The sequence below is a fragment of the Hyaloscypha bicolor genome, assembly GCF_002865645.1.
Source record: "Hyaloscypha bicolor E unplaced genomic scaffold K444scaffold_19, whole genome shotgun sequence".
NCBI classification, from domain to species: domain Eukaryota; kingdom Fungi; phylum Ascomycota; class Leotiomycetes; order Helotiales; family Hyaloscyphaceae; genus Hyaloscypha; species Hyaloscypha bicolor.
This window is the reverse complement of record NW_020194521.1, coordinates 311,915-325,286: the sequence shown is the minus strand read 5'-3', so window position 1 is coordinate 325,286 and position 13,372 is coordinate 311,915. Positions and strand designations below refer to the sequence as shown.

The following is a 13,372-nucleotide window of genomic DNA, read 5'->3' as shown; positions in this document are numbered from 1 at the left end:
GTGAAGCTGTTAATATTCGCAATTGCTAGGCACATTGTCAGTAAAAGTTCGAGCTCAAGGCAAAGTGATTATTCCCACTTGCTTTGGTAGAATAGAAATCGGGTTTCTCGGGAGGCTTGAGAGTTCTCTAAGAAGCTGAACTCGACACGAAGGGTGGTTTTGAAAGGTGGCTTGAGACTTGCGATTGAATCGGTGGGAAGATGAGCAGTTCGTACGATGTGGAGTTGAAGTGAAGAGGGTTGTGCGGTAGATGTGTAAGGAAGGGTAAGGCAATTCGGAATGAGAACGTGGACGAGGTGAAGTTGAAGTGAAGAGGGTTGTGCGGTAAATGTATAAGGAAGGGTAGGGCAATTCGGAAGGAGAATGTGGACGAGGTGGAGAGATTGAAGTGCTGGATGTGTTAAAGTGCTGGAGGTATTGAAGTGCTGGGTGTGTTGAAGTGCTGGATGTGTTGAAGTACTGGATGTGTTAAAGTGCTGGATGTGTTGAAGTGCTGGAGGTGTTAAAGTGCTGGAGGTGTTGAAGTGCTGGGTATGTTGAAGTGCTGAAGGTCAGTGCTGGAGGTCAGTGCTGGAGGTAAGTGCTTGAAGAAAGAGCGAGGCAGAAGTGGTGTTGCTGTGGTGTTTAGTGTTGACGTTAAATTGGTTGGGCTCTAGCCGAGCAAGGGAAGGAGGATGATCTGAATGTACCTGCCGAAGTGATAGAATCGCAAATTCAACTCTCGACACCGGCCAAACGTTGAACAAGTTCGAGGCCCGAATTTCGAGCCGGAACATCCGCCTCTCTCCCTTTCAATCAAAGCATCGATCAAGTCTCAAGCAATCAACACCGGCACCCCTCTTTTCAGAACCGCAAACCTCCTCAGCCTAAGTCAAAACTGATGTTAGGTTGCACACAGCCACTCACGGAACACCAACTGGCTGGCTTCAAGGGATTACTACATGTTTCATTTTTCTGGTTCTTTCTGAAGTGCTTTTCGCCTCCTTCCTCAATTTGCATGCCTTCAAATCCATCGCCTAGCGTGGCATCCATCAGAAAGAACATACCAAGCAGGCCTCGCCAGCTGAAGCAGATTTAGAAAATCCCCAGCCTTAACGCCATAGGTCAAATATTCAAACACACCGCCGAAATCAGAGATTAGAAATTTTTATGTACAGTGAGGAAATTGCCTGTTTCCGTGAGGAGGGGAAGTTTGGTATGGTATAGTACAAAGGAGATGATATCGAGATGGGTATCCTGAAACGTTTTGTGGGGAAAACATTGTAGAGGCTTCATTGGGCCTTGAAGGGCGCCTTTGAAACGCCGTGCAGGTGTGCTGAGAAGGTGGCTTTTGTTTCCAGGAGAAGAATCGGGCTTTTGGCAAATTTGAGTTTTCGGTACTTGATCCGATATTGAGGTGCTTGTGTAGGGCCGTTGTAATCCAACCACCCCTATTCTCGTCCTGGCATGCCGTGATCCGTAGATCGGAAGCCCGGTGATGAAGGGCTAGTATGCCTACACAGCAGCCGTTCCATTGTTCCCCGAGGTTTGAATACAGTTTGTTGTTAGGGTAGCTGAGCACTCCTTCGTGGGATAATACCACGCACACACTGCAATAATTCTACTCTCGTTAGTCCAGTCCTAAAAACATCGACAAACTCACAAATAGAGGCACTGCAGAAGCATCCCCTCGAGCCAATGACCTAGAACGAATTAGCACCGTATATCTTGGAGGGACAGAGAGATATGTTTTCTTACTCTTTCCGTCACCAATCAAGTAGTTGACTAGAAGAATGGAGACAAAGAGCACAGCGACCTGGAACCCATCGAAGCTCATCGTCATATCCTCTTTGCCCATGATCCAGCCAATGACAACCAGCAGTGGAATCAAGAAGAGCGAGACTTGCATGGAAGAGCCGACAGCTACGCCGATGGCCAGGTCCATCTTGTCTTTAACCGCTACCGTTACAGCTGTTGCGTGCTCGGCAGCGTTTCCGACGATCGGGAGGAGGATCAAGCCTACGAATTCAACGGAGATGGCACCTGAGGCCGTGATGGAGGAGATTCCGTCGACCATGAACTCAGCGCAGAGACCGATGATTGCAGTTGCCCCAGCGAGAGTGGCCCATGCAACAGCAATGTGAAGCTGTGGTTCCTCGAGCTCCTCGTCGTCGTCTTCATGTGCCGTGGTCCTAACCAGCTCATCATTTGGTGGTCGTTCTGGAAGATTGGGTCGTCCAGCTCCAGCACCAAGACCGCCGGCTTGGACGAGGGATTTAGATATGGCGCCAGGAGCGAGGGAGTTCTTGCGGGGCTTCTTGGCGACTTTTTTGCTTTCTTCGTTGAACATGTCGGAATGAGTCTTCAACTGGAAATAGAGATAGCCAATGTAAACCACCAAGAGAATGACGGCTGTTCCGCGAGACAAACCAGCAATGGAGGTCTGTGGCGTAGTGCTGAATTTATCGAAACATGTTGGGATGATCACGCTGCCGACAGCTAGGGCGAGTAAGCTGGCTGCAGTCTGGGCAACTGTTACGTTGAAGAATTGCTCTGTGCGTCTAAGTCCACCGAAGAAGAAGCACATTCCCATAACGAGAAGCAAATTGGAGAGAATACTGCCAATTAGGGACGTCTGGACAACGATGACTTCGTCTTTGGTGAGGGCAATGATAGCAACAATCAGTTCAACGGCGTTACTGGAGGAAATTAGTAGAGTTAAAACTGGAGAAAGGGGTGGCATACCCAAAAGAAGCATTCAAAAGACCACCCAAACTTTCACCAACGTGGAGAGCAATCTCTTCAGTAGCAAAGCTCAGCATTCCAGCCAACGGGATAATGGCAATAAAGTTGACGACGAAGACAACCTTGCCATCAATACCGGCATAGTTGAGCGCAATACCCACCGGCGCAGCAAGTAACAGGATATTGATCCACGAGTTGAAGATAGTGGCCTGCAACTGGTTTCTGAGGGTATACGGCTTGTGCTTGAGGTCCTTGCCCTTGTACCAGGGCCTCTTCTTCGGCTTGTCGTCGTCCTCTGGCTCCGGATTCTGTTTGTGGAAGAGATTGAATCGGTTCCTCGGCTTCGTGTCTGTGTTTGACTGAATTGTTGATTGTCTCTCCACCGCTGTTTCCTCGCTCTCTGCTTCCCTGGATGGCTTTCCATTTTGGCCCGCTCCCGACATAGATTGCTCGTTTTCCTTCGATGCTCTCCGTGCGCCATTGTCACTACCACTGCCGAATCTTGAAGAGGGGAATGCTGGTTCTGTTTGGACGCCTGATAGTGGCGAGCCGCATTCATCTCCCTCCACGATGCCGTCTCTCTCACATTGCTCAATATCCTTTTCGCGTGTCGGCGGCGTCGTCCATGTCGCCCGGCGCTGTCCTATGTTCTTGCGGAACGGGTTCCAGGAGTCGGAGTACCATGCTTCTTTTCGCGCAGCGCGCTTTATCGAGTCTAGATTCGGCATGATAGTAAGCAAACGAATTAAGGAAGCGCAGAGCCAGAAGGCATGCGTGCGCGCTATGCGCAGGGAGAAAACTGACGCATATTGAATTGAGACATGTTGGGCTGATGTGTTTGTTGTACAAGGGAAAACTAGAAGAAATGCCGCAAGGGAGGCAGGTAGTGAGGTGGTGCGCGCTGATTGGGGAGCACTGCAGACGTCCGAGCGAGGCAGAGTGGCCGTTGCTGGGCTGGGCGTGTGCGTCGGACAGCGGCGTGGTGCTGCGGAGGATTGTGATCTCGTGCGATGACTGCTTCAGGACCAGATCTCTGGTATGTCTCTTCTCTGCTGCCACAGGCTGCTCAAATACGATCAGTCCAGTTCAATGGGTTCAGCCGCGGCGGTCGCGGGGCCTGCGAGAGTACGCACTGCGTGTCAAGCTGGAAGCCTCTTCGTTGACACAGCCTCGCGCTGGTTGCGTGGAAATCGGCCTGTTGGGGGCGGAGCAATGGAGCTTCGCGTGGTCGGTGGAAAGCCGTCTCAAGAGCCTCGCGGCTGTCACAGGAAGGATATTCGGTACGCCGGCCCGCCTGAATTGATATCGCGATGCTGCGAGGTGGAGGTGAGAGACGTTGAGGTTGGAGCTGCGAAGGGCGCGCAGCGTTGAAGATTGAAGATGGCACGGTGTTCTTGTAGCTGGCAGCTGTTCCGACCCAATTTCGCGACAGCCTCTTGGCAGGCTTTGCACTGCCACCCTCGTTCGTCTTGGCGTGCCTCTGGAATTCCCCAAGATTGCTTTTCCAACTGGCACACGTATGTGCTAGGAGGGAGACAAGAGGAGTGGATTCTTTGTTAAAATAGGAGCTGACGCCTGCAATAAGATATGTACTTCGTAAGTACGGATACGCAACGCAACACAACACTTCCCCCTTCTGTCCCTGCGTGCTCGCGACCTTTATCCCTCGGTGCTCATGGAACCCTCTGACCGCATCGTCCTCTCCTGCTTCTCCTGCCATGACGGAGCGCTGCATCTATCCAAAACGCCCGATTAACCAAGAAAACCGGCGACTTGGCCAGCTTGGCAAACGATGTTGAACCGCCGTCATAAGCACTACAAGCACTACAAGCAATTCCAAGCCCAGCACTAAGGTCCACGACTCAGGAACGTCGTCTTGGATTCGTGGGGGAGCAAAGCTTGCCCGAAGCGGTGTATCTGGATGCCAGCCAGTGCCAGCCACACGATTCCACTGCCAACGCATCATTGTGCAGAGATCTGCCAGTCACCCACCAATCAGAGTTCTGCGTTTTTTTGACTTTTCAAACGGACCGTGCCCGTAAAATCAGCTATGGATTTGTGGCTGGGTTCAGTGGGTTCTGAACAGATGGTGAAACATATGCGTAACCCTTGTCACACCACGTGACAAAGATCACGTGTAGGGCTCCCCTCAAGGCTCTTTCGAGGTGCCATTTGTCACGTATCCTTGTTCTTCCTACATGCCGGAGCGTCAAAAAGCCGGTGGCTCAGTTCAAGACGTGGAAAGGCAGTCCCATACCGAGTAAAGTATGAGTTGGAGCCTAGCTGTTTGAGATTTGAGTTTACAAGTCAGGCAGAATTTGGAATTTCTCTTCGGTGTCGTCAATGTAATCCTTCGGCAACCGCATCTGCATGGGGCCGAAGTCGTGACACCTCGATCCTGCTATCTCCGAAGGCATCTCGTCGTCAAGGCTGCAAGCACCCGTCGAGTCTCTTACGGCCAGTTTGGAACTATTCACTTTGAGCCGAGAGTCTGTGAAAGTCTCAGAGAGTCAGAAGTTCTTGGAGCCCAGGTTGACGGTAAATTCCTCATCAACTATATTGTGAAGGGAGCACCATATGAGTGTCCCAAGCTGGGCACGTACATTTGGTGCGGCACCTCGAACCTGGCACTCGTGAAAGGAACAAAGTTGGATAAATCGAGATTGCTTTATGAAGCGAGACAAGCGACATAGAAGTGACCTTCGGACATATATTGATATAACGAAATGATGGACGACCGCTTCACTTGTTATATATCCCTTCCCCTTTTTTCGTTGCTTCTGAGTATCCTATCGTTATTCCTGCCTGATCGCTCCTATTGCTGCTAAGTCCTCCCAACCCGTTCCTTACAATAATACTTTTCCTCTCTTACTTTCCCGTAAGCAGCGTTCCATTCCAGCTCCTCCTTCTTTGAATTAAAAATCCGAGTTCGTATCCGCACTTTTTGTACACCACTCATTATTGTCGGGCCCTGCAAGTCGGTCGTAAACTCGCCTCGCCGCAAGATTCGCATGCGGGTATAACATAATTTCCCTAGTCCCAGGAACAGCGTCCCAACTAGCCACCTACCCCAGGGCAATTTTCCTTATAATTTATCCACGTAATAAGTCAATTGCTTAGGCCTGCGATAATTCAGCACTTCCACGCAGTGCAGGCTAGAAACCAAGGGCTTCTCATGCTCTTGGGCTAAGACTGAATTAACCAATGGTGTTTTGACGCGCTGAGAGCGTGTCCAATGCGTTAATCAACACCCCTCAGGACAGTACATCGTCGACTCGCCCTCAAGATCCAAATATAACTGTACAAGCACGAAGCAATCAAATCTACAAGCGTGGTTAGGCTCTGGACAGGAACTAGAGCTTACGGATACGAGTAGAAGCGATTACAGAAGTAGTGGGCCTTATCTATATAAATAAAACACGTCCACAAACGAGTCGATAAATACACATACCGATTTGAGATTAGAGAACCTTCTCTCTAGATACGCTTACGAATTTATTCCCTCTCGATACGTGCGAGCCGTATATCGCATTAGATCGAGAATATAACCTGCAAACGGTCCTTTACTACAAGGCAAATCAAAATACAATATTTAAGTCAAGAGAATTATTAGATAAGGGCTTTGGAACCTCCGGCAATAGCGATAGAGTAATAAAGTAGGGCCTAGGTGGCATAAACAGGAGTATAGGGAGAAAAGGGTTTTATAGCTGGACTCTAGTATATTTCTTGGGTAACTACAGGTATAATTAATATATATAGGACAAGGGGGCCCTAATTATAACTGTATAAAAAGCAATGGATTCTTGGGACAGCTGATTAGTTTCTAGTTACGAACTTGATAAAGGACACCCTCTCTTACCCTCTCGGGAGGCGTAATAAAGGTATGTGGAATACGTTAAATAAATAAAGGAATTGGGAGGCCTGGACTAAGCTATACTAGAGGATGGTGTTCGCAGACGTGCGTAAAAGAGATTGAATTTAAGAAGTACGGCTAGTCACATTTGAGCTGGTCCGCCAGCTGTAATTCCGTTATAGAGTGTCCGTTTTGAATAAAGCAGAACAGGGGGGACAAGTACTGAGGTTTTACTATGTGTGGGAGCCCTCTCAAGGGCTATACTCTGAGGAGTAAGACTTGCTTGAAGGAAGCCTGTATATAGTACGTCTACATAGCGCTTCTGGCAGCTAAATGACTATGGAACACCCAAAAAAAAATCAAAAAAAATCAAATGCTTAGATTTTGATCGCTGCTTGAAAAAGTGTAACCCCTGGTCACGTGGTTTTGGTGAAATGGGTGAGAGTTGAGGAACAGGGTTAGAGAAAGTTATATGGGGGAGGGGGATGGCTTTGAGAACTGCAAAGGTATTGCACACGGCAGTATACATATCATGGTACCCGAGAACGCTTCGGTAGAGAAAATGCAGATGTGTATAGTGTGTTAAATATTTTGATTTGATTTGATTAAAGCCTCCTAAACAAGTCAAATCAAATCAAATCAAGTTGAAATCAAGGTAATCAAATTATAATCAATTGTAATCAATTCTACTTGATTCTAATTAATTAGCTTTGATTATTTTTTTCACACACAGGATGTGCATGCAGTGCCTAATAGGGAAGGCACTAGAGATGGAAGTGCTTTGAAAATTGGAAGGAACTCCGAACGTATTCAAGAATACTGATACCACGAGTAGGAAGCAGGTGAATTAGAGTTTTTTTGGGGAGTGTGAGGAGTGAATTCTTTCCCTTCCAACTTCCTAGTCGTTTATTAGAGGGAGGGGGGGTAAGGGGTAAGGGAGAAGGCTGATGAGAATATATACGGCTGTTATGTCAATCATTGATGGGAAGCCGGAGACGGCTTTGTTAAGGGAGGGCTGCTTTGCAAGACGGGAGTGGAGCTGCCGAAGCCAGTGGTGGAGGTGTTTTGCGGAGGAGGGAGAGTTGGGAGGTCCCTGTTCAGGGGGCGAAGATTATAGAAAAGGTGTTCAAAGAAGCAATTTCACAGCTTCCATGGAGTGTAAATGATATATCTGACAATATTGCTGACTTTCAAGAGCTGTTAGCTGGGAGTTGAGATTTCTTCTAGAACAGCATTTGCTTTATGGACCAGTAGCTACTAAGATAGGGCGAAATGCAGCGAAATGTGGCAAAATTGGGTCATTCGTCATGGTTTTTCTTTCTCTTCAAGGCTAAACAATTACATAAATAAGGGTATTTAGATTTCTTTTAGTGAGAGGTAATGTGACAGCTATTTATATAACCTGCCGCAAATATTACACGAGGGGAAATGCAGGCTTGGTAATAATACTTAATTTCGGTATTAATTCGGATTAATACCAGAACTATAAGGTATTAATACTATTAATACTAGTATTAATTCTAAGTAAGCTAATTCTAGTATATTTAAGATTCTTGGTATTTTTAAGGCTTTAAAAGAACTAATTATATTAAAGATATTATTTAAGAAATTATAAACTCTTATATAATTTTTATAAAATATTTCTTATTAAGTAATTATATATAATATAACTACTTTACTAATTTTATAAAGAGTTTTTCTTATAATATTATATTAAGTAAAGTATTTTTTTCTTTCTTATAATTATTATTATTAGCTTTTTTATATATTTTTTATATTTTATATTTCTGTGAGGTGTTTATTAGTAAGCAATAAGATAATAGAATGAATTAGTGTATTGTGAAACCATAGTATTAAATTCAGTACAAAACTAATCTCTGTCCTTCCTATAAGATCCAGGGAAGCCCCCTCTAAATAGGAGACCCCGATGGCATATATATAATTAGTAATTTATAAGCCTAATATATATAATATAAATAGTAGTTAGTTAGGATATTAAAGGGCTACTAAACTCCCTGATTAATACCCGTAATATCCGAGGTTTGTTATATGCCCTTAAGTCACGTGCGTTCCTATATATATTATAACTATACCCCTTTTCTAGGATCTTGTTCCCAAGATCTATTAATTTATTCTAGTAAATATTTAATTAATTATTTATTTAATTAACGTAAACTTCTAGTATCTTGGGAGGTGGTTTTGCTAATATAATCTGGATAATGGATATAAAAATTGTCTAATTAGATTAGGGCTAAGTAAGCGAGAAGAAAGAATAATTATACCCCAGATATAGGGGCTAGCCGGTAATTATGATTTTATTTGGGATCTAAGTATTCTAATTAGCTCGATCCAAAGTACTAAGGCGCTATCTTATAAAACTAATATTACCTATCAGATCTCATATTAGAATAATCTAAATAGCTATATGGAAAGTATTTAATAAATATTTATATGAGAAACCTATATAAATATTTCTAAGGTCCTAGAAATTATTTGCGGGCTTCTGGGAGCATATATTAATCGGTTATACTAGTTTCTAATTAGGACTAGTGCGAAAACTAGTAGTTAATTTAGGTAGTTCTTTACCTCTATAAAAGGATCTCTTTATATTACTATGCGCTCTCTTTCTTTCTAATAATTATATATATAACTTTTTCTATTATTATTTTCTAGCCTCTTTTTTTGCCCTTCTCTAAGTTTTCTTTAATTATTTTTAATTAATTCCATAATATCTTCTTCTGGCTTTATTATCCATTCCTGTAATAATAAGCGCAAAGGTAATCTTGTAGCCTCCTTTCCTATTACTAGTAAATACTTGAAATATTTTAAGTATTTGCTTATTAATTCTTTTACCTTATATATTATAGTACCTGGCAAGAAGAATTATAACTATTATAATAAGGGTTCTAAGTCTTATATATTAGTAAGTTCTTTAGCTTTAATATTTATTAAAGCTAACGTAATTTCAGATTCCTTATTATTTATTAGAGGCTTACTAGTCCTAGAAAAATACTATTATAACTTTTAAGAAATTTCTTAAAGCATATCCTAAATAGTATTATACTAACAAGGATAATACTATTAATTGGGTTTTTAAAGACTAGAAGAATACTAATAAGCTTCGGAATTCTTTTTCCCGTCTTAATAAGGCAGATAATAATATTACTTAGGTTAGTATTCCAAAGGTAAGTTTTTTCTAATATACTTAGGTATTTACTAATTCCTTAAAGAAATACCATAATATTTATCTTTAAGGCATTAATCTTATTACCGAGCTTACTACTGAGATTACTAAGTAGTTTACTACTAGTGCTTTAAGCGCTAATAATATAATACTTATAGCTATTCGGGACCTGACTTTAGAAGTTCGGGCCTTTTATAAGGTATATATAGCTATTATAAGTTTCTTACTTGCTTCTCTTAATATCCTTAATACTAATATTATTATAGTATAATTATATTCCGTTAAAAGATAAGCGGATTCCGGAGAGTATTAGCTAATTCTTTACTAAGTCCTAAATAGGGCCAGTATCTAGTATTCTTATTTTAGGAATTAGGAATTTATGGGAATTAGAATTTATTTATTTAAGATACCTATAGCTAGTTTACCTATAATAAATCTTTCTTAATTCTAAATCTTTTTCTAATAATTTAAATATAATTCTCGTAAGCCTTAATAAAACCCTAGAAAACCTTTATAGGTAAAAAACCCAGGAAAAAAGTATCTCTATTACTATTCCGGGCCTTTTCTTAGCTATCTAGGTCCTCTCTTTCTTTTAAGTAGCCTTTTTCTTAGTAATCCAGAATTCTTTTTAATCTTAAGAAATTATTAAGAAGTAGTTTCGGATTCCAAGCTATGGTTTTGGTTATATAATTTTAGAAGTTTCTTAGAATTTTCAAGGTTAGGGAAAGTAGATAATCAGGTATTATAATCTTTAGGCTAGGCTTTCTATTTAATTAAATACTATTACTTCTTACTTCTATTATCTTATTAGTAATTAATAATGGCTTTTATTTCCTATTCTTATTCTTTATTATTATTTACTAATTCCGGAAGTTCTCTAGAGAAATATAGGTATAGCTCCTAATCCTTTTTTACTATATACTTTTTAAGAAAAGAAATATAAAAAGTTAGATATAAATAATTATATATATTTAGTAGTTCTAACTTATATACTAAATTACTAATATATTTAAGGATCCTAAATAGACCTATAAATTTTGGCTTAAGCTTTCTTATTTTAAATTTAATATTTCTTATTAATAGTATTATCCAGGCTTCTTTAAAGTAGTATTTAGCTAACTAGTACCTATTATAATAGGTTTTCCGGTTATTTTATATATAATACCATAAATCCTTAAGCTTTCTCTACTCTATTTTAAGGGTTTCTAGCCTCCTATATATAGCTAGTACTTCCCTTATAATCCTGTTCTCAGGATTCTATAGAAGTTAAGAATAGTATCTATAATATATATAAAAAGATATATCCTATAAAACCTAATATTTTGAGTTATTATATACAAATTTCGCAAAAAATAACTTCTTAAACTAGTTATTTTTTTAGGTATTATAATAATATCTCAGGTAGTATTTTAGGGCCTGGTTTTGCCTTTTTATCTAACTATTTATCTAAGGATAATAAGCTATACTTAAATACTATTTATATATTAAGTAGAAATAAAAAGCAAATTAGAACTAGCTAGTAAATACTATTTCTTAGTTAGAAATAATTCTATTAGGGAAGCTAAAGATTAAGAAAACATATTCCCATATAATCTTAGTAAGCTCTAGAAAGTTAATAGTCTTATAGCATATAATATATCTCGCTATTTTAAAGTACTAGTTAATAATTATAAGAATTATATTAAAATCGGGACTTTTTACTAGGTTTTTATATAGTAATAAACCTATAATAAAATTTATAGAAATCTTATTCCAGGGTCTTTTAGGCTATAGTAAACTACTAAGCAGGCTATATAGCAAATACCTCTTTGCCTTAATTCTCTAGTAAATATTATATTTTTAATAATAATTATAAATATCTTCTTTTATATTCTCCTAATACTAGGACTTTCTAAAAAGCTCGAGAGTCTTTTCTACTTTATAGTATCTAGTTATTAGGTTATTATAATAAAGCTTTATAATTTCTTAATATAAAGCGGGATTATTAGATATAATAATTCTTGAATAATACCTGAGTAAGCCCGAATTATTTTTTCAGATTTCTTTTCCCTTAGTATCTTTCTTACTAAGCCTCTATTTTATAATATTCTAATATTAAGAATTATTTCTCTAAGCTACCTAGATAATATCTAGAAGGGATTTAGATAAAGGGGCTAGTACTATAGCTCTTTTAGTAGCCATATATATCTATATATAGGGAATTAGGTATTTATAATTATCTAATTCAAAAACTCGGGAAACCGAGAAATCTTTGGTTCTATTAAGTAATATAGTTATAGATATCCTTATTACCTTAGCTATAATAGTAGAGCCTTTAAGGCATTTCCCTATATCTTATTTCTTAACTAATTTTATAATTAAGGGATTTATAAAATAATCTATTTACTTGTCTTATAGTAAACATTTCTCCTTAGTTACTATAAATATAGCAAGTATTAAATAATACCTATTTTAAAGAGGAAACTTTTTAGATATTTATAAGGATCTCTAAATTATAACTATAAAAGCTCTCTTTAACTTATTCTAAAAGGTCAGAAGCCAAGTTATATTAATAGGACCTTCTTTATAATTAAGTCTTTTACTAGGTCCGTCTACTAGGTTTGAGGCGCCTTTATAGTAAATAATATTAAAATTATATATTATAAGATATATTACCTAATATACTTAATAGCTTTCTAGATATTTTATTTCTATAAAGTATTAGAGATTATTATAATTTATAATAATTTTAATTATAAACCTGGATCTTTTAAGATAATAGTACTAATACTTAAAGGCTTTAATAATTATAAGCAGCTCCTTATTATGGGTACTATAGTTATATTTAGTTCCGGAGAATTTCCGGGACCAGAATATTACTAGATACTAGTATTTTTTTAGGCTATTACTAGGATTAATTTATTATGAAATAATACTAGTAATTACAAATTTTAATATATTAGTTTTAATACGAATTTTCTTAGAAGGGTCAAAATAGACTAGGATAGGTATTATAGTAAAAGCTTTTTTTAAAGTCTTAAAGCTTTTAGCTACTTTATCTATTTATATAAAGGGACCGGATTTCCGGCCCTTTTCTATTTCTTTTAAGAGATCTATTAAGCTTATGATTACCTGAGAGTAATAGTAGATAAACCTGTAATAGAAATTAGTAAATCTAAGAAATACTTGGATATTATAAAATAATTCTGGTTCTGGCTATTTAATAATACTACGGACCTATTTAGGATCCGTATAAATACCTTCTATTCTAATAAGGAAGCCTAAAAATTCGACTTCCTTAATATTAAACTCGTATTTACTAAGTTTATAAAATAGGTTATTTTTATATAGCCTAGTAAATACCTAGTAAATATAATTATAGTATTTATTCTTATTTCGGGAGTAAATAAGAATATTATCTAAATAAATAATTATAAAATAATTCAGGAGCCCTATAAGTATAGTATTAATATATACTTAAAATATGGCTAGTATATTAGCTAGCCTAAAAAGTATTATAAGATATTCAAAATAGCTATAGTAAGTCCTAAAAGCCGTTTTCTACTCGTATTTTTCACGAATTCTTATCCAATAATATATATTCTTAAGATCTAGCTTTATAAAGATCTTGG

General features: G+C 38.9%; 2 protein-coding genes across 2 annotated transcripts; both read right to left on the bottom strand.

Annotated features, from left to right (window-relative positions):
• Positions 1-1,494: 1,494 nt before the first annotated feature.
• On the bottom strand, positions 1,495-3,167 carry K444DRAFT_520721 (Calcium/proton exchanger; the record flags this gene model as incomplete). Its single annotated transcript, XM_024874068.1, has 4 exons — positions 1,495-1,600; positions 1,643-1,682; positions 1,738-2,678; positions 2,725-3,167. The coding sequence occupies 4 exons, from the start codon at positions 3,165-3,167 to the stop codon at positions 1,495-1,497; spliced, it is 1,530 nt and encodes a 509-aa protein (XP_024741473.1).
• Positions 3,168-3,694: 527 nt separating this feature from the next.
• On the bottom strand, positions 3,695-4,760 carry K444DRAFT_608925 (uncharacterized protein). Its single transcript, XM_024879476.1, has 2 exons — positions 3,858-4,760; positions 3,695-3,786 (listed from the first exon to the last, which is right to left on the bottom strand). Exons 1-2 carry the CDS (start codon positions 4,442-4,444, stop codon positions 3,744-3,746), a joined length of 630 nt encoding a protein of 209 aa, XP_024741472.1. The 5' UTR covers positions 4,445-4,760; the 3' UTR covers positions 3,695-3,743.
• Between the last annotated feature and the right edge of the window lie 8,612 nt (positions 4,761-13,372).